This window comes from Schistocerca nitens, chromosome 6 (assembly GCF_023898315.1).
Source record: "Schistocerca nitens isolate TAMUIC-IGC-003100 chromosome 6, iqSchNite1.1, whole genome shotgun sequence".
In the NCBI taxonomy this organism is placed as follows: domain Eukaryota; kingdom Metazoa; phylum Arthropoda; class Insecta; order Orthoptera; family Acrididae; genus Schistocerca; species Schistocerca nitens.
Window position 1 is genome coordinate 295,676,317 of NC_064619.1, and position 19,644 is coordinate 295,695,960.

Genomic DNA, 19,644 nt, shown 5'->3' on the forward strand with positions numbered 1-19,644 from the left:
CTTGCTGGCCAGGGTAGTTGACTTAAACCTTCTAGAGCACGTTGGGTGGCACGGGATACATGCGGACGTGCATTGTCCTGTTGGAACAGCAAGTTCCCTTGCCGGTCTAGGAATGGTAGAACGATGGGTTCGATGACGGTTTGGATGTACCGTGCACTATTCAGTGTCCCCTCGACGATCACCAGTGGTGTACGGCCAGTGTAGGAGATCGCTCCCCACACCATGATGCCGGGTGTTGGCCCTGTGTGCCTCGGTCGTATGCAGTCCTGATTGTGGCGCTCACCTGCACGGCGCCAAACACGCATACGACCATCATTGGCACCAAGGCAGAAGCGACTCTCATCGCTGAAGACGACACGTCTCCATTCGTCCCTCCATTCACGCCTGTCGCGACACCACTGGAGGCGGGCTGCACGATGTTGGGGCGTGAGCGGAAGACGGCCTAACGGTGTGCGGGACCGTAGCCCAGCTTCATGGAGACGGTTGCGAATGGTCCTCGCCGATACCCCAGGAGCAACAGTGTACCTAATTTGCTGGGAAGTGGCGGTGCGGTCCCCTACGGCACTGCGTAGGATCCTACGGTCTTGGTGTGCATCGGTGCGTCGCTGCGGTCCGGTCCCAGGTTGACGGGCACGTGCACCTTCCGCCGACCACTGGCGACAACATCCATGTACTGTGGAGACCTCACGCCCCACGTGTTGAGCAATTCGGCGGTACGTCCACCCGGCCTCCCGCATGCCCACTATACGCCCTCGCTCAAAGTCCGTCAACTGCACATACGGTTCACGTCCACGCTGTCGCGGCATGCTACCAGTGTTAAAGACTGCGATGGAGCTCCGTATGCCACGGCAAACTGGCTGACACTGACGGCGGCGCTGCACAAATGCTGCGCAGCTAGCGCCATTCGACGGCCAACACCGCGGTTCCTGGTGTGTCCGCTGTGGCGTGCGTGTGATCATTGTTTGTACAGCCCTCTCGCAGTGTCCGGAGCAAGTATGGTGTGTCTGACACACCGGTGTCAATGTGTTCTTTTTTCCATTTCCAGGAGTGTAGAGCCAGTGGTCTTTTAACAAAAGACCATGGTGGTGTGACTGGACCTTCTACGTCGTTATACTGTTAAAAATATATGAATTCTCTGGCTTTATTGCCTTTCAGTTTAAATTTGCAACGCTACTCCCGCACTTCCTCATAACTGAATTATTGTTCAGTCTTTCTTTCATATAACCTGTTCTATAATTTTTATTCAGCAGCCAATAAAGTTCTGTATATTTGGTTACGACAAGATGCGCACCGATGTACCACGCCAAGTTCGCTCTGTTTCTTTTTTTACGTCCTCTGATGAGTGTTAAGGCAACTGCAGGGAAACTGCAATCAGTTCAACGGCAACAGTATCGAGCGAAGAGCAGGGGAACTATTTCCTTGTCGAATTATGCAGTAGTAGCGTGACTGCGGACTCGCCTGGCAGTGCACGATATAACCTCGGCCATAATAATTTCAGGGCCGTATCGTTCTGTGCAGGTTCGCTGACGTCTAGAAAACACAAACATCTGCCGGGAATAAACGTAGCTGTCTCAAAGTACACTACGCTGAAGAACAAGAGAACTCTGGCTGTCAAACGCTGATTATCTCAAGCGAGCATCTCGTCGATTTATTTCGCTAAAGGCAAACTAAGAGGTAGCGTTCTAGTTTCTATTCCATGAACTTAATTTTTCTCTTAAATTGCAACGTTAGTTTTCAGTGTTAATGACAGCCTCAAACAATGAAACGCACTGACTTTTAGGAACTTCTTTCTTTTGATTTTACAGTTTCACTAAAATTCGAATGCCGATATTTTTAGCGTTCTAGTTTCATTTACAATATCCTAATCTATTTCGTAGCGATACTGTGAAATTTGGTATCTGCTTCATTCACTAGACGGTAAAGGGGCGGGTTTTCTTTTCTGGTACTTTCTGTATTCTAAGAGTACTTTCAATAAACATATACTTCTTTTCTTTGACATCGATAGCGAAGCTATCGCAGATGGACCCCGCATTGGCTGAAGGAAAATAGCGGAAGGAGTTGTGCGTTTTACCCAGACTGTACAGAGGAAGACATAAAGTTATTACAAAAAACCAGTATATTCGGACAAGGATTTAAAATAAACGTATACAATATACTAACCTCCTGCCTTAAAAATTCAACATTCCTTCTCGTTCCTAGAAGTATACAGCCATATTTGTTTACGTGAAGAGATACGACATAATTCATTTTAAACGTTAATATACAGATCAGGGACTTGTTCACTCTGGGAAAAGTTATAAATGTCAGTTCCAATGCTCAGTTTGTTAAATATGTAGGAAGCAGTTTGACTCAGGTAGTGTAAAGGCAGAAATCAATGTCAGAAGATTCGTCCAGTTATAGGTTCGTGTAATACATTTCGGTTATGCAGAAGTTAGAAACAAATTCGAGACAGCTGAACGTACTATATCACTACTGAAGACAAAATTTCTGTGAAAAAACTTGGAAATTTGTGTACTAGCTCAACAAGTCGCAGATCGCTTCGGACATAAAAAGGAATTTAATTCGGCATACGTCAGCATCTCAGGGCGTAGTCTAAAAGCGCCAGTACCGCTGTTATAAAAGGCAGGAAGCAATTATTTACTGAGATTATGTTTAGTCGACGAGTGTGCCGTACACCAAGGGAATAACGACTTCAGCAACACAAGAGCCACGAATCGACAAGATTTTTCCACCTACAGAGCAACAGAAGTCACAGTGAGTCCATAGAGTGATTATTCTGGGACAAACAATTGTTTCAGGATATGGACGTGAACTTTTTGCAACTTCGAACATGAACTTTTGTATTGAATTTGTCTTTCAGTAGGAATCATATTAATGAAAGTTTAAACATAAACATCTGTTTCCTTTACAAGATATAAAAATTCTCTCTGACTGCTATTCATACCAACATAATTGAACGATGCTCTTATCCTTAAGAAATTAGAAAAGATGCAGTAGAACAAAAACTGTAGCTTTCTTTTTTAAAGACTGTCCCTTTAAAAGAAACTATTGCTTCTGATGAAGTTCGTCTTTCCCATTTACGATCCGCAATTGCAACGTCTTGTAAAAGAAGCTGGAATTTGTCACGGAAGACGATTACGATGCTTTACATGCTGGTCAATCAAGTGTAACGCAAGAACGCATACATTGAAGTTTTGCTGTAGTTGTACTTCATTGCCATTCTTGGCATACTTGAATGTACGGTTACTTGGATCTATGCTTTTTGGTCTGGATTACGGCGATTTGCAATGCCGCTTTTTTGGAAGTATTCTGTCGTGTGTCATTCTTTGCAGCGATGTACGACGTGTTACTGCTGTGCATATGAGGAAGTGTTAACGTGCACTTGAAAATGACAACGGTCGAAACTGTGCTCTAGTGGAATAGAATATTTTATTTCAAATAGACTGAAAAAGGATTTGTTTTAATTCGTGTCTCACCCTGAGGCGGTATCCTGTGGTTAACAGATCGTCTGTCTCACTGGATGCAGACGCAGTTCAAATCCAGTTCTTTTTTGAATAACAGTAATATGCCGCTGTGGCTGTCATAACTTGGATTAGAATATCCTTTTATTTCGATTGTTCACCAGTGCACATTTTCAGTTGTATAGTCATTTTCAAGTGTATGGTGTGTATTTCAGGCAATTGAACACGGCTACCAAAAAGAAACTGTACATTAACCGAAAAGACGAAATAAAAGGGTATTCAGATTCAAGTACAAAAACCGCAGCGACAGACACCAATTTGAAGAAAATTGGGTCGGCTTTGGATACTATTGCAACTGTCTGTCAAGCTCTGACTTCTGTTAAATTTACCGGGGATCGAGTGTAAAGATCCTGAGACGTTTAATGCTGTGCGGTACTACTGTTTCAGCGGTTAAATGAAAGGTAAACACGGACCCAGGAGGTGCTGAATCCAAAATTCTCCAGCTAAGCTGATTTGGAATTTATACGGTTAACGAAACGTTAAACTATTCTGTTTTTTCACATTGCCATTACGAAAATTACCGTATTATTAGTTGCAGTATGTATCATACGCCGCAAAACACACTACTATTTCCGGTACAAGTGCATGTACAATTTAAAATGACTAGTGTGAGTAGGAGGAAATAATAATATCGTAAATAGCATGTATTTCATGCCTGGACGGTTCCTTCAACACGGACTCCTCCCCCTCCCTCCCCCTCCCTCTCGCCCCCCTCCCCCCCCCCCCCCTCCGTTGTTGTCAAACTGATCTAGTGCTGCCTGTATAACGATTTCAGTGTCAAAATGACTGAAACTGTGATCTTTGTTCGCTTACTTGCTGCAATGAAATGTATGAAAGACAGCACAGGTGCACGCGCGTTTCTGTCTAGTGCGCGTCTGTGACAGTGTCGTCTGTTTCTCTGTACAGACAATTTAGTACCTCGATAATTTGTCGTTGACCAGTATCAAAATGAACCTAGGCTGTTGAGGGAACCCAGCGACTCGTCTAAAGCAGCAGCGGAGCTTTCGGTGTCGTTGCGCGTGTGAATGGTCCGTTCGTGGTCCAGCGAAGCGAGGATCGATACTTATTCCTTGTTGAAGGTCGAAGACATCTGAGCACCGTACCGGTGTTTGATAGCAGCGCAGACAGCTGCGTCCGTTGCAGTGTGTAGACACCGCAGGAGGGGTGGCGTTAAAGTCAGATATGCCGGACAACCGTCCTCTGTGCCTGTACTGATAAGCTCAAAATGCATCAGCCAGCCACTTCACGTTGTGGATACTTCAATCGGGATCAATTGTTTTGACAGAGCGTTTACATCCTTAATTGAGGTTTACTTAGCGTTTTAGATATTCAATTGTGTAATAAGGCATTTAGAGAGGAAGAGAATCTAGTGATGTTAATGGAGTTTGTCCTTGTACTGATATCTTAAGAATTAACAACTGATAAGTCATTTCTTTTCATTTCAGTACATCATGTTTTTTTTTTTTTCATTTTACAACTACTCGAACTAAAATTTTCTGCCGAAACTGTACTTGCACCATTAGCTGACATCATGGCGGCCATCTTGGGCTACGTCACAGATGAAAGCGCCCTCTGGCGGTGGTACTGTGTACTAGGTCAGTTGGAGTCCAGACCCCTTGGCAACCACACTGGATGGTGGTAGTGCCTCTAATTGTTTAAATAAAATAGTGCATGCAAAATAATAAAGACTTACGTCCAGCACAGGAAGAGTTCTCTCCCTGCCAATCCCTAGGAAAAGGTGGCAGTCAGGTGATTTAGGTTAGTGGAGCAGCCCAAGTGTCCTTTGTTTCCCATCATTTTCTTAGGTTAGTAGAGATGGCCCAAGTGACCTTTCTTGACCACCAGAATTCAAACTTGTTGCAAGTTCCTAGGATGAGGTGGCAGTCAGATGACTTTGGTTAGTGGAGGTAGCCCAACTGCCCTTTCTTTCCCGCTATTTTTCTTAGGTGTGTTGCATTATCCTGATGGAATTTAAACTTCCCGCCATTTTCTGGGGGGGGGGGGGGGTTAGGTTAGTGGAGGTCGCCCAACTGACCGATCTTCCTACCAAAATTGAACCTCCCCATCAAAAGCCGGTATCTTGGACGTTGTCATCTCCGCCATCTAGGATGACATCATGTGCTGCTGCCAACTCTACACGCCGCCATCTTGCATCACGTCATCGCCGCTATCTTGGCTACATCTGGCAACAATGCAGAGTGGGGTGATACCCTCTTTGACCCAATACTCAAGGACGGTTATGCTGCTGGAAGCTATCGTCGCCTTCGGGGAAGGCATCAAGCATGACTGGATGGAGGTCATCCGCAGTAATGTTTACATAGTCGACAGCTGCAATGGTGCCTGCGATTACTATCATAGGTCTCCAGGAAGGCCAGACGAATGTCTGCTGTAGCGTAGTACTGCTTTGCTCCTCTCCCACTGAACATATGTCTGTATCGTGGTGCACGTTTTGAGCAGCTGTACGCGTGGATGACGGCTTATCTGAACAGGCCTATTGACCTCCTGTAACAGTAAACGTGATCCATCCGACCGGGTGACACGTTTCCATAGATCTACGGTCCACTCTGAAAGATACAGTGCCCACTCCTGCCATACGTGATCGACGACGTCGTTAGGTCAGCGTGGGAACACGTAGGTGTTGTCCGCTGTGAAGCCCCATGTTTAACATTGTACGCTAAATGGTGTGCTCCGTAACATTGGTGCCTGTGCCATCATTGTATTCTGTTGTAATACCTACCACAAATCGCCGCCCATCCTGTTTTCCAGAGCAGACAAACCTCCGACGTCACATTCTGTGATGAGGTGTGGATGCCCAATATCTTTCTGTGGTTTCAACATTATTCAACCACTGACCTAGATCATAATGACAGTAAAAAGTGAACAGCCGACCAGTGCACCGTTTCCGAAATGCTAGTTTTTAGGCACCGGGTCATAATACCTGCCCTTCGGCGAAGTCGCTTATGTCAGTGATTTTCCCCATTTGCGGAACGTGTCTTCGTTAGAATGATTCTGCAATTGTTTCTGCTCCGTTTATACACATTCTTTACCGCAACACGGCATTCATACTCGCTATGGGGTGGTCGTAATTTCTGGCTGGCTCATCAGTGTACTTGGTCGATCCACTTCCTACCTACAAGCAGTCTTTCTTCATAATGCGTGTATTGCATTTCATGCCTAACTGTTAATAGGGCCACACAGTCGGAACTATCAAGTAACAGACCTTCAGAATCAGTTCGTCATTCCTTGCTTTGTGTTGGGGTTACAATAGTTTGTTCCGATCAAACTCTCTCTAGTTTTGTGTATTTTCCTGTTCTTCGGTTTATAAGGTGCGCTTCATTGCTGCAAACATGTTGACACCATAATAGGCAACACAAATACAATGTTGTTAAAGTTACTGTACTGTTTTTAGATTCAGCATTTAGACGCTTCTTACCGAAATGAAAATTAGGAACGATGCGACGATTTGGAAACAATTGTAGGCGACAATCACGGGCTTCAGGTCGAAGGGCTTTCGCGAGCTCATGTAGCGCGGCCCCCAGACAACGCTGAAGTAGAGGTAGCAACTCAGCAGCGCCAGCAGGGGCCACGGCCTGTCCATCATCCACCAGTCCGACACCCGCGGATCTGCAAACACACAAAAGGCACACGTCAGCTAGTCAACGTACACACACACACACACACACACACACACACACACACACACAGAGAGAGAGAGAGAGAGAGAGAGAGAGAGAGAGAGAGAGAGAGAGAGAGAGGGGTGGGGGTGCGGAACAAATGTTTAAAAAGTTGACAGTTGACTTCGAACATGGATACATGCTACAAAGTGGTTCCGGACAAACAACACAACACGTTGAATTTCTTCTGGGTTTATTACGACACTGGCCAAAGGTCTCAGCCTTCTCACGTCTTAGCGGGCGAGCTGGCGCACACTGGACTCCTGTCTGTAGGACGATGGTTCGTATGTGTGTCAGATTATTCAGATTCAGGTTTTCCCGTGATTTCCCGAAATCGCTTAAGACAAATGCTGGGATGGTTCCCTCGAAAGGGTGCGGCCGATGTCCTTCCTCATCCTTACGTAATCTGAGCTTGTATTCCATCTCTAGTGACCTCGTTGTCGACGGGACGTTAAACACTGATCTCGCCCGCTTCGGTAGCTGCGCGGTAGTTGGGGTGGATTGCCAGGCGAAGAGGCCTGGATTCGATTCCCGGCCGCGTCGGAGATTTCCTCCGCTCGGGGACTGGGTGTTGTGGTGTTCTAATGTTCGTGTCGTCATAGCTGACATTCCACTCTTGAGATGCCTGAGTGGGCACGTCCTGAATGCCAATAAATAAATAAAAAAATCGCGAATCTTCCGTCTTTCCTTCATTTCATGTCTTCTGGAGTCATCGGTTTTTCCTTGTAAACATCTTGTTTTAATTCTCCAGAGCTGTTCGTCCGGCAAGGGTGTAGGCCATTTCGTGTTTCCCCAAAAGACAGGTCCAACGATTTCCAATTATTGCGGTAAGAATTTATGTAATTATCTTTGCGGAAAGGGCGGGTCAACCGCCACATTTGTTGCCTTATGTCGTATAGCATGTCTTCCAATAACTGCAGCAACGTACCTGCTAAGGACTGTTCTACATAGTACTGGCTGTTTAGCGCCCTAATGGGATGAATTCCTGCAAAGTTCGCATTACGTCTCGGCCGACAAAGATCGTTGTTGATCCACGTTTCTGAGCTAGCGTGGATTTATTGACTGCAAATCTGACTAAAGTTTTCAAACGATGTTGCATCCGTAAATCAAACCTGCCACGGAAACGCCGTATGTACGAGTATTAGCAGTTTGTGTAGACACCATTCTGAAATCTGTAATAGATTCTGACAGTCACTGCTATGAAACTGTTGATAGATCAAAGTATGGAAGGGATGGGATGCGTTTTAATGTTATATTTGCAGAGCACTTTGTCGGCCGATCGAACCCACACGTTCGAACTGCTTTGTAATGACATTCGGATTGCATGTTATCGCTGCTGAAATGCTAGTCACATTCCTATCGTCTGCTGCTGTTAATTTTGTTTTCTTTCGTTAGCATGTTTCATTCTTCACTTTCCCATTTTCTTGAAATTTTTTTATAAAATTTGCCAAGACAGCGACGTTTAGGATACCTTCCAGCATACAACCGGATCGATACTGTAACAGTTCGGCGACGTTCACTATTAACTAAAACTCTGTCCACCTTGTTGACAATTGTCTTCACGGGCAAAAAAATGGTTCAAATGGCTCTGAGCACTATGGGACTCAACTGCTGAGGTCATTAGTCCCCTAGAACTTAGAACTAGTTAAACCTAACTAACCTAAGGACATCACAAACATCCATGCCCGAGGCAGGATTCGAACCTGCGACCGTAGCGGTCTTGCGGTTCCAGACTGCAGCGCCTTTAACCGCACGGCCACTTCGGCCGGCTCTTCACGGGCAAGGTGAATGATTGCTACAGTAGCAAGTCTCAGATTGATGAACTGCAAGCACACAGATGGACACACCAGCCATACGTGAGTCAAGCCATTGCTTATATAGCAACTAATCAAAAGTATTCAGACACCTTTTACTGGACATCAATATCCGATGTTTTCCACCTTCGCCTTAATGATGGATTAAACTCTGCAGTGGACACTTTCAATGTGGTGACTGTATTTTCTGTGAAGGAATCTACATCTTCATCCATACTCCGCAAGCCACTTAACGGTGTGTGGCGGAGGGTACCTTGAGTATCTCTATCGGTTCTCCCTTCTATTCCAGTCTCGTATTGTTCGTGGAAAGAAGGATTGTCGGTATACCTCTGTGTGGGCTCTAATCTCTCTGATTTTATCCTCATGGTCTCTTCGCGAGATACACGTAGGAGGGAGCAATATACTGCTTGACTCCTCGGTGAAGGTATGTTCACGGAACTTCAACAAAAGCCCGTACCGAGCTACTGAGCGTCTCTCCTGCAGAGTCTTCCACTGGAGTTTATCTATCATCTCCGTAACGCTTTCGCGATTACTAAATGATCCGGTAACGAAGCGCGCTGCTCTCCGTTGGATCTTCTCTATCTCAACCCTATGTGGTACGGATCCCACACTGGTGAGCAGTATTCAAGCAGTGGGCGAACAAGCGTACTGTAACCTACTTCCTTTGTTTTCGGATAGCATTTCCTTAGGATTCTTCCAATGAATCTGTCTGGCATCTGCTTTACCGACGATCAACTTTATATGATCATTCCATTTTAAATCACTCCTAATGCGTACTCCCAGATAATTTATGGAATTAACTGCTTCCAGTTGCTGACCTGCTATATTGTAGCTAAATGATAAGGGATCTTTCTTTCTATGTATTCGCAGCACATCACACTTGTCTACATTGAGATTCAATTGCCATTCCCTGCACCATGTGTCAATTCGTTGCAGATCCTCCTGCATTTCAGTACAGCTTTCCAATGTTACAACCTCTCGATATACCACAGCATCGTTCGCAAAAAGCCTCAGTGAACTTCCGATGTTATCCACAAGGTCATTTATGTATATTGTGAATAGCAACGGTCCTACGACACTCCCCTGCGGCACACCCGAAATCACTCTTACCTCGGAATATTTTTCTCCATTGAGAATGACATGTTGTGTTCTGTTATCTGGTAACTCTTCAATCCAATCACACAATTGGTCTGATAGTCCATATGCTCTTACTTTGTTCGTTAAACGACTGTGGGGAACTGTATCGAATGCCTTGCGGAAGTCAAGAAACACGGCATCTACCTGGGAACCCGTGTCTATGGCCTTCTGAGTCTCATGGACGAATAGCGCAAGCTGGGTTTCACACGATCGTCTTTTTAGAAACACATGCTGATTCCTACAGAGTAGATTTCTAGTCTCCAGGAAAGTCATTATACTCTAACATAATACGTGTTCCAAAATTCTACAACCGATCGACGTTAGAGATATAGGTCTATAGTTCTGCACATCTGTTCGACGTCCCTTCTTGAAAACGGGGATGACCTGTGCCCTTTTCCAATCCTTTGGAACGCTACGCTCTTCTAGAGACCTACGGTACACCGCTGCAAGGAGGAGGGCAAGTTCCTTCGCGTACTCTGTGTAGAATCGAACTGGTATCCCATCAGGTCCAGCGGCCTTTCCTCTTTTGAGCGATTTTAATTGTTTCTCTATCCCTCTGCCATCTATTTCGATATCTACCATTTTGTCATCTGTGCGACAATCTAGAGAAGGAACTACAGTGCAGTCTTCCACTGTGAAACAGCTTTTGAAAAAGACATTTAGTATTTCGGCCTTTAGTCTGTCATCCTGTTTTAGTACCATTTTGGTCACAGAGTGTCTGGACATTTTGTTTTGATCCACCTACCGCTTTGACATAAGACCAAAATTTCTTAGGATTTTCTGCCAAGTCAGTACATAGAACTCTATTTTCGAATTTATTGAACGCCTCTCGCATGGCCCTCTTCACATTACATTTAGCTTCGCGTAACTTTTGTTTGTCTTCAAGGCGTTGGCTATGTTTATGTTTGCTGTGAAGTTCCCTTTGCTTCCGCAGCAGTTTTCTAACTCGGTTGTTGTACCACGGTGGCTCTTTTCCATCTCTTACGATCTTGCTTGGCACATACTCATCTAACGCATATTGTACGATGGTTTTGAAGTTTGTCCACTGATTCTCAACACTATCTGTACTTGAGACAAAACTTTTGTGTTGAGCCGTCAGGTACTCTGAAATCTGCTTTTTGTCACTTTTGCTAAACAGAAAAATCTTCCTACCTTCTATAATATTTCTGTTTACTGCTGAAATCATCGATGCAGTAACCGCTTTATGATCGCTGATTCCCTGTTCTGCGTTAACTGCTTCAAATAGTTCGAGTCAGTTTGTCACCAGAAGGTCTAATATGTTATCGCCACGAGTCGGTTCTCTGTTTAACTGCTCAAGGTAGTTTTCAGATAAAGCACTTAAAAAAATTTCACTGGATTCTTTGTTCCTGCCACCCGTTATGAACGTTTGAGTATCCCAGTCTATATCCGGCAAATTAAAATCCCCAACCAGAACTTCAACGTGGTGGGGAAAATCAACTCGAAATATTTTCCAAATTATCCTTCAGGTGCTCAGCCACAACAGCTGCTGAGCCAGGGGGCCTATAGAGACATCCAATTACCATGTCTGAGCCTGCTTTAACCGTGACCATCACCCAAATTATTTCACATTTCGGATCTCCGTCAATTTCCTTCGATACTATTGCACTTTTTATCGCTATAAACACGCCTCCTCCTTCACTGTCCAGCCTCTCTCTGCGGTATACATTCCAACCTGAGTTTAGAATTTCATTACTGTTCACATCTGGTTTCAGCCAACTTTCTGTCCCTAGTACTATGTGGGCATTGTGACCGTTTATTAATGAGAGCAGTTCTGGGACTTTCCTATAGACGCTCCTGTAGTTTACTATTAGCACATTAATATTGTTATTACCTGTTGCATTTTGCCTACTCCTACCTTGCCGCGTTTCAGGAGGCGTCTTGTCGGGCCTAGGGAGGGAATTCTCTAACCTAAAAAACCCTCATGCGCACTCCACACGTACTCCGCTACCCTTGTAGCCGCTTCCTGCGTGTAGTGCACGCCTGACCTATTAAGGAGACGCTACATTTCTCCTCCCGATAGCGGAGCTCGAGAAATTTGCACCCCAGATCTCCGCAGACTCGTCTGAGCCTCTGATTTAAGCCTTCCACTCGGCTCCAAACCAGAGGACCGCGATCGGTTCTGGGAACGATACTACAAATAGTTAGTTCAGATTCCACCCCGCGAGTGAGGCTTTCCGCTTTCACCAACTCCGACAACCGCCTGTATCAACTGAGAATGACCTCTGAACCCAGACGGCAGGAGTCATTGGTGCCGACATGGGCAACACTTAGCAGTCGGGTGCACCCAGTGCTCTCTATCGCCGCCGGCAGGGCCTCCTCCACATCTCGGATGAGACCCCCGGCAAGCAGACAGAGTAAACACTGGCCTTCTTCCCCGACTTTTCCGCTATTTCCCTAAGGGGCTCCATCACCCAGTCTTCCAGAAACGGAACTAGAAAAGGTAGTGATTATGAGTGCTGAGGTCTGGAGCGAAGTCGACGTTCTAACTCATCCCAGAGGTTTTCCACTGGGTTCATGTCAGGACCCTGGACAGGGCCATTTCGTTTCAGGAGTGTTATCGTCCACAAACCAATGCCTCACAGATGCTACTTCATGACAGGGTACATGATCAGTCATCGTCTCTGGAACCGTTTCCCTGCTGTACGCCCACCCTGCGGGTCCAGGGGTTAGAATAGGCCCAAGTTGTTCTTGCCTGTCGTAAGAGGCGACTAAAAGGAGTCTCACACCTTTCGGCCTTTGTGATGGTCCCCTGTAGGGTTTGACCTCCATTTTTCAAAATTTACCGGAAGAGCGAGCCAGTTGGGGAGGCATCCTTACATGATGCATCATGTCCATTGTGTATTGAGATCTTCAGCCCACTTTCTCATCGTGGCATTGCAGTCCCGCTCATCCTCCATCTCTTGGGGAAGGACGCCTTCCTGGGTGCGTTTTCCTCCACCCATTATGCAGTGTTGCTTTCTGGGCCGACGAGGACCGTGGAATTCTTTGCACATCATATCCAGCATGACGGCCAGTCCGTTGTGGTGGTGACACCATATACCCTGTTGCTTGTAGCCCCATGACTACACAGGGATCACTCTGCTGACACCTGTGCCATTAACTCCCCATGTATGCCAAGGAGTAGATGCCCGTCACCCTGGGGCATCAGGACTCCCGGCAGTGGCCATACTGCCATGTGGCCTTCACTGCAGCTGGGTGGCGCCCATGCGGAGGGCCCCTGGTCGGAGTGGGTGGCATCAGGGCAGATGAAGCGCAGTGAAGTGTACCACGTCATCACTTGCTGGTGGACAAACGTTAGCAGTCTCTAAGCCTTCCAAGTCTCAGTACAATGCAAGGAAGTATGATCCTAATTAGTTCGCCTACCTGGCCACACTGTGGGAGGAACGCCAGGCTAAGGATTGCAGCGAACCTTATTCACCCTGATACCTCGTATGTACGAGAGCTGATGGGGACACCTTTGTTTCAATGAAGCTTCAGTTTTTTGTAGAGCATTTAGAGGACAAGTTTGGGGAGGTGGAGGGCTTGTCCAAAATGCACTCTGGGTCTTGATAAAAACAGCAACCTCTGCCCAATCTTGGCGTTCCTCTCGCTATGAAGGGGTTCTTGGGTCGCTCCCTTCCCACGTTCCTGCTAATGGGAAATATGACACCCGCCAGTGGCTGAAGTGCCCAAAAGCAGCTGGTCATAGGGCTATACGATCATCCTCAGTCCTGGAGACTGAATCAGTGCAGCCCTCCCAGCCAGACAAACCTAAGAAGCAGCGAGGGAAATCCAGAAAGAAGACCCCGCCAAGACCAAGGGAATTGCGGTGGCACCCACTCCACAGCTGTCTACAAGCTCTGCATCTGAGGATGAGGTGAAGATTCTGGCATCAGCTGAGGACCTAGATCTCGCCAGACCCTCAGACACAATGGATAAAGCCTGTTCAGGAAATACGTCAGTGGCAGCAGGTGACCCTGAGGTGTTGACTACCTCATTGAGTGTTTCATGTCTTCCCAGTCTCACGATCATCCTCCAGTGGAACTGCGGCGGTTTTTTCCACCAACTGGCTGAGCTATGGCAACTGTTAAGCTGTACACCTGTTTCCTGCATTGCCCTCCAGGAAACCTGGTTCCCGGCAATGCGGACCCCTGCCTTCTGTGGTTATAAGGGATATTGCAGGAACCGTAGCTACTATAATAGAGTGTCAGTTGGAGTTTGTTCTATGTCCTGAACTCAGTCTGTAGTGACACTATGCCCCTTCAAACCCCTCTTGAACCTGTGGCTGTCAGGATACGAACGGCGCAGGAAATAACTGTGTGCAATGTAAATCTTCCTCCAGATGATGCAGTACCCCTGAATGTATTGGCTATACTGATTGATCAACTCCCTAAACCTTTCCTCCTTTTGGGAGAGTTAACGCCCATAAACCCTTGTGGGGTAGCACCATGCTTACTTACCGAGGTAGAGATGTCGAAAATTTGTCACAACTCGACCTCTGCCTCGTGAATACTGGGGTCGCAACACATTTGAGTGTGGCTCATGGTAGTTACTCGGCCACTGATTTATCAATTTGCAGCCCAGGGCTCCTATCTATCCACTGGAGAGCACATGATGGCCTGTTTGGTAGTGACCACTTCCCCATCTTCCTGTCACTCTCCCAGCGTCATGCCCATGGACTCCTACCCAGATGGCTATAAACAAGGCAGACTGGGTAGTCTTCACCTCTGCTCTAACCGTTGAATCTCCCTCACTTGGTGCTATCGACGTTGTGATAATTTCTGCAGCGGAAAACACGATCCCTCGTTTTCTAGGGTGCCTCCCGGCGAAAGACAGTCTCTTGGTGGTCACCAGAAGTCGCTGAGGCAATTAAAGAGCGTCGTCGAGCTCTACAGCTACATAAGCGGCACCTTTCCGTGCCCTTGTTAGCCTGCTTATAAAACTACGGAAACAGGAGTGTTGGGAGAGATACGTGTCGACCAATGGGTGCCATACGTCACCTTCCCAAGTCTGGACGAAGATCAGACGTCTTTTTGGGTACCAGACCCCAACAGGTGTCCGTGGCGTTAACATCAATGGCGTGCTCTCTACAGACGCCAACATGATTGTCAAGATCTTTGCCGAGCACGTTGCCTTTGCCGAGCACGTTGCCTACAGAGTCAGAGCTCCGTAGCGCCCTTTCACATTGTCCCGACACACCTTCTGGGCCAGATCGGATCCACAATCAGATGATTAAACATCTCTTGTCTGACACAAGCAACATCTCCTCGTCATCTTCAACTGGATCTGATGCGATGTCGTCTTTCCATCGCAATGATGGGATAGCACCATCATTCTAGTGCTCAAACCCAACATCTGGTTGCCATCTTTTTTGACTTAAGTAAAGCATACGACACGACCTGGCGACATCATATCCTTGCCACATTGTATGAACGGGGTCTATGGGTCCAGCTCCCGATTTTTATCCAAAAGTTACTATCGCTCCGTACTTTCCGTATCCATGTTGGTGCCTCCCATAGTTCCACCCATATTCAGGAGAATGGCGTTCTGCAGGGTTACGCGTTGAGTGTATCTCTATTTTTAGCGGCCATCAGCGGCCTAGCAGCAGCTGTAGGGCCGTCGGTCTCCCCTTCTCTGTATGCTGATTTCTGCATTGCATATTGTTACTCCAGTACTGGTGTTGCTGAGCGGCGGCTACAGGGAGCTATTCACAAGGCACAGTCATAGGCTCTAGCCCACGGCTTCCAGTGTTCAGCCGCGAAGTCGTTTATGCTTTTCTGCCGGTGTCTCACCGTTCATCCAGAACCAAAACTTTACCTTAATGACGGTCCACTCACTGTAGTGGAGACATATCGATTCTTAGTACGGGTTTTCGAAGCACCATTGTTTTGGCTACCTCATTTTCGTCACCTTAAGCGGAAGTGCTGGTAGCACCTCAATGCCCTCCGCTGCCTGAGCAGCACCAACTGGGGTGTAGATCGCTCTACGCTGCTGCAGCTCTCAAGAGCCCTTGTCAATCCCGCGTTGACTATGGGAGTCTGGCGCCCTCAGCGTTGCGTTTACTCGACCCAGTGCACCACTGTGGCGTTCGACTGGCAACGGGAGGTTTTAGGATGAGTCCAGTGACCAGCGCCCTGGTGGAGGCCAGAGTACCTTCATTGAAGGTTAGGCGTGAACAACTGCTCGCCAGTTCCGTTGCACATGTTCGTAGTTATCCTGCGCATCGGAATTACTTTCCCCAACCACGGTAGTTCATCTCCCCCATAGGTGGCCCAGGTCAAGGTTTACTATTATGGTTCGCGGCTGGTCCATTTTATCTGAACTGGAGTCCTTCCCGTTACCACCTCTCCTCGAGGTCTATTCACGTACACCTCCATGGTGTACACCTAGGCCGCAGATTCTTCTGGACCTTTGCATGACCTTAAGGACTCCGTTAACCTTGCGGCTCTCCACTATCACTTCCTCTCTATTCTCGACATGTACTGGGGCCATGAAGTGGTTTACGTCGACGGCTCATTGGCGGATAGTCACGGAGGCTTTGCGTATGTTCATGGAGGACATATTGAACAGAACTCCTTGCTAGATGGCTGCAGTGTTTTCACTGCAGACCTGGCGGCCTTATCTCGTGCTCTTGAGCACATCCGCTCATGCCCTGGCGAGTCATTTCTCCTTTGTACAGACTCCTTGAACAGCCTACAAGCTATCGACCAGTGCTACCCTCGCCATCCTTTGGTAGCGTTGTGGAGTCATCTATGCCCTGGAACGGTCCCGTCGTTCAGTGGTGGTTGTGCGAACCCCAGGACACGTCGGAATCCCAGGCAACGAACTTGTTGCCGACAGGCTGGGCAAACAGGCAACGTGGAAACCGCTTCTGGAGCTGGCATCTCCGAAACTGACCTGCGTTCTTTCTTACGCCGCAGGTTTTTCGGCTTTGGGAGATGGAATGGCATAACAGTACGCACAAGAAACTGCGTGTCATTAAGGAGACTGCGAATGTGTGGAAGTCTTCCATGCGGTTCTCTCGCAGGGATTCAGTTGTCGTCTGCCGGCTCCGCATTGGCCATACGTGGCTAACGCATGGTTACCTCCTCCGTCGCGAGGACCCACCTCGGTGTCGCTGTGGCTCACAAATGATGGTCGCCCACCTCTTGCTGGTCTGCCCACCTCTTGCTGGTCTGCCCACTTTAAAGCCGCTCTGCGGCGGACTTGTAACTTTCCCAGCACTCTACATTCTGTGGTGGGCGACGATGCCTCAACAGCAGCTTTAGTTTTACGTTTTTTTCGTGAGGGTGGGTTTTATTATTTGATCCAGATTTTAGCGCATATCTTTTGTCCCTTGGTGTCCATCATCCTAGTTCTTTTAGGGTGGAGTTTTTAATGGTTTGCTGAGTGGCTGGCTTCTCCCTTTTATTCTCATGTTCAGCCAGCCATGGTAATGTGGTCTCTTGTTTTGATCTCTTCTACATGTTTCTTGCGTCTCTGTGGTTTTCTTTTCCGATTTTGTCTGTTTTAGTGTTTGTTGCCTTTGTGTCATTCTTGTGGTTTTCTCCATTCTTCCAGCTGTGTTTTGTATTCTCGATTATTTTACTCCCACCTTTGTGGAATTATTTTAATCGGAACGAGGGACCGATGACCTAGCAGTTTGGTCTCCCCCCCCCCCCTCCCTCTTTTAAACCAACCAACCAACCAACCAATTTGCTGTACGCTACACACAGTTATGCAAAATGCGTTCACATCCTTCGGCGTGCAGCGTTTCATTAAGCGCAATAAGGGGACCATGTCGTAACCACGAGAAACACTCCTCTCTCATACTGTAACATCATCTCCTCCGTACTTCATTGTTGACATTACACACTAGGGCATTCGACAAACCCAAACGTTTTCATCGGATTGACACAGCCCACGGCGTGATTCATCACTCTGAATCTCTCGTTTCCAGTCATACACTGCCCAGTGGCGTCGCCCTGTACAACACCTGAAGCGTCGCTGAGCATTCACTACTGAAATGCCTGGCTTATGAGGAGCTGCTCGATCATAGTACCTAATTATTTTTGACTACCTACCCACAGTCATTGCGCTTTGCTGAACTGCTGGTAGAATTTCGTAACTCGTGAACTATTTCTTCCTCTGATTTCATACAATTGCCTCCACAGTGCTTGATGTTTTCTATCCGTCAGTACATTACGTGTGCCTGGGTTTGATTTAACAAGGAGTGCTCCGTCGCGTTTCCATTTAATAAATATACCTCCAAAGTCAACTTGGGCAGCTTTAGAAGGGTTGAAATGTTCTGATGTATTTGTTACTGAGGTGATATCCAGTGATAAGTCATCATTCGAAGTCACTTAAATCGCCAGAACGACCAATTATGCTGTTACAACTCCTGTATTAACAACACGATGCTACCCGCCTCCTTTTAAATTGGCGGTCCGTGTTTTGTAACGTATAGTGGTCAGTTCCGCGTTACGGAAGGGTATCCAGCTGCTTCTGATCAGAGAGTGTATTCGTTGCAGTAGGGCATACTTTTGTTCGACATCTTCTGAAGGCAAAACAGCACTTTACGGCTGTGTTATGTTGTTAATATTCTATCAAGTTACTGCGTTTTATTCCAACAATGACAAAAGAAAAGTATGTCGTTCTACTTAAAACAAAATAAAAAACTATGTCGATGTCATAATTCGGCGGCTATAGACGTTATGAATTACTTGCGTACGTCAGTAAATTCTCCACATCATCCGCTATTCCCTAATTTAGCAAAAACTGCTCATCGTCAAATAAGTTGTTAAAAATATTCCATATTTTGGTAGGTGATAGTATAAACTAAAACAAGAAAAAATGTTCAGTAAATACGGCCTCTAAACTCCATACCCTGCGAGCTATGAGCACATGTTCTGTAGAAGAGTGTTTCACGGTATCGAAGATGAACAACTGCTCATAACTTGTAATATTTGCATTTTAGAACCCATGTTTAGTAGACATTTTTGTCATGTTTCGGTCCAGAGAACCACTTTTCAAACTAATAAACAGTTTAATACCGTGTACTGGGCATGGTCTACCTTTTCTGCCTCGCCTTGTGTATGAATGTGATGTTAGTTCTAGATTTCGGAAGTCATGAAACGTCTCAAGTGCTTTGTTAATTCACTAGAAGAAATTCGTTATTTGTATTGAAGGACAGGGAGAAGTAAGCGTATCCACGCTGTTCTCCGTGAGGATGCAACCTGAAATAATTACGTATTATGATCGAGAAATGTTCGTCCAGGAGACAGAGAGAGTATCTCCCGTTTGTTACGCATTCAGAAATCACTTCATAATAGTTTCGTTAGTCCTTTATGGTGGATGTTGCGATTGCTACTATCATTAACACTCCTGAAATCTTTATATTATAAAGTTTTGCATAGTCTTTGAGTGTGGTACAGTCAGAATAACGCGACGTTGCAAGATTATAACAAATTCAGGCACGTTTTTGGCCCTGGCAGAATGACGCTGCTAGCAGAGGCGGAA

General features: G+C 46.5%; 2 protein-coding genes across 4 annotated transcripts in view; one reads left to right on the plus strand and one right to left on the minus strand.

The window, feature by feature from the left end:
• The window catches only part of LOC126263658 (oxysterol-binding protein-related protein 9), a 518,089-nt gene that overhangs the window by 86,041 nt on the left and 412,404 nt on the right, over positions 1-19,644 (plus strand). The window lies entirely within an intron of this gene.
• Positions 1-19,644, minus strand: part of LOC126263659 (elongation of very long chain fatty acids protein AAEL008004-like) — a 121,056-nt gene that overhangs the window by 54,022 nt on the left and 47,390 nt on the right. The window contains exon 3 of the mRNA XM_049960768.1: positions 6,955-7,145. Coding sequence (XP_049816725.1) covers positions 6,955-7,145 — 191 coding nt within the window. The remainder of the gene's footprint in view (positions 1-6,954; positions 7,146-19,644) is intronic.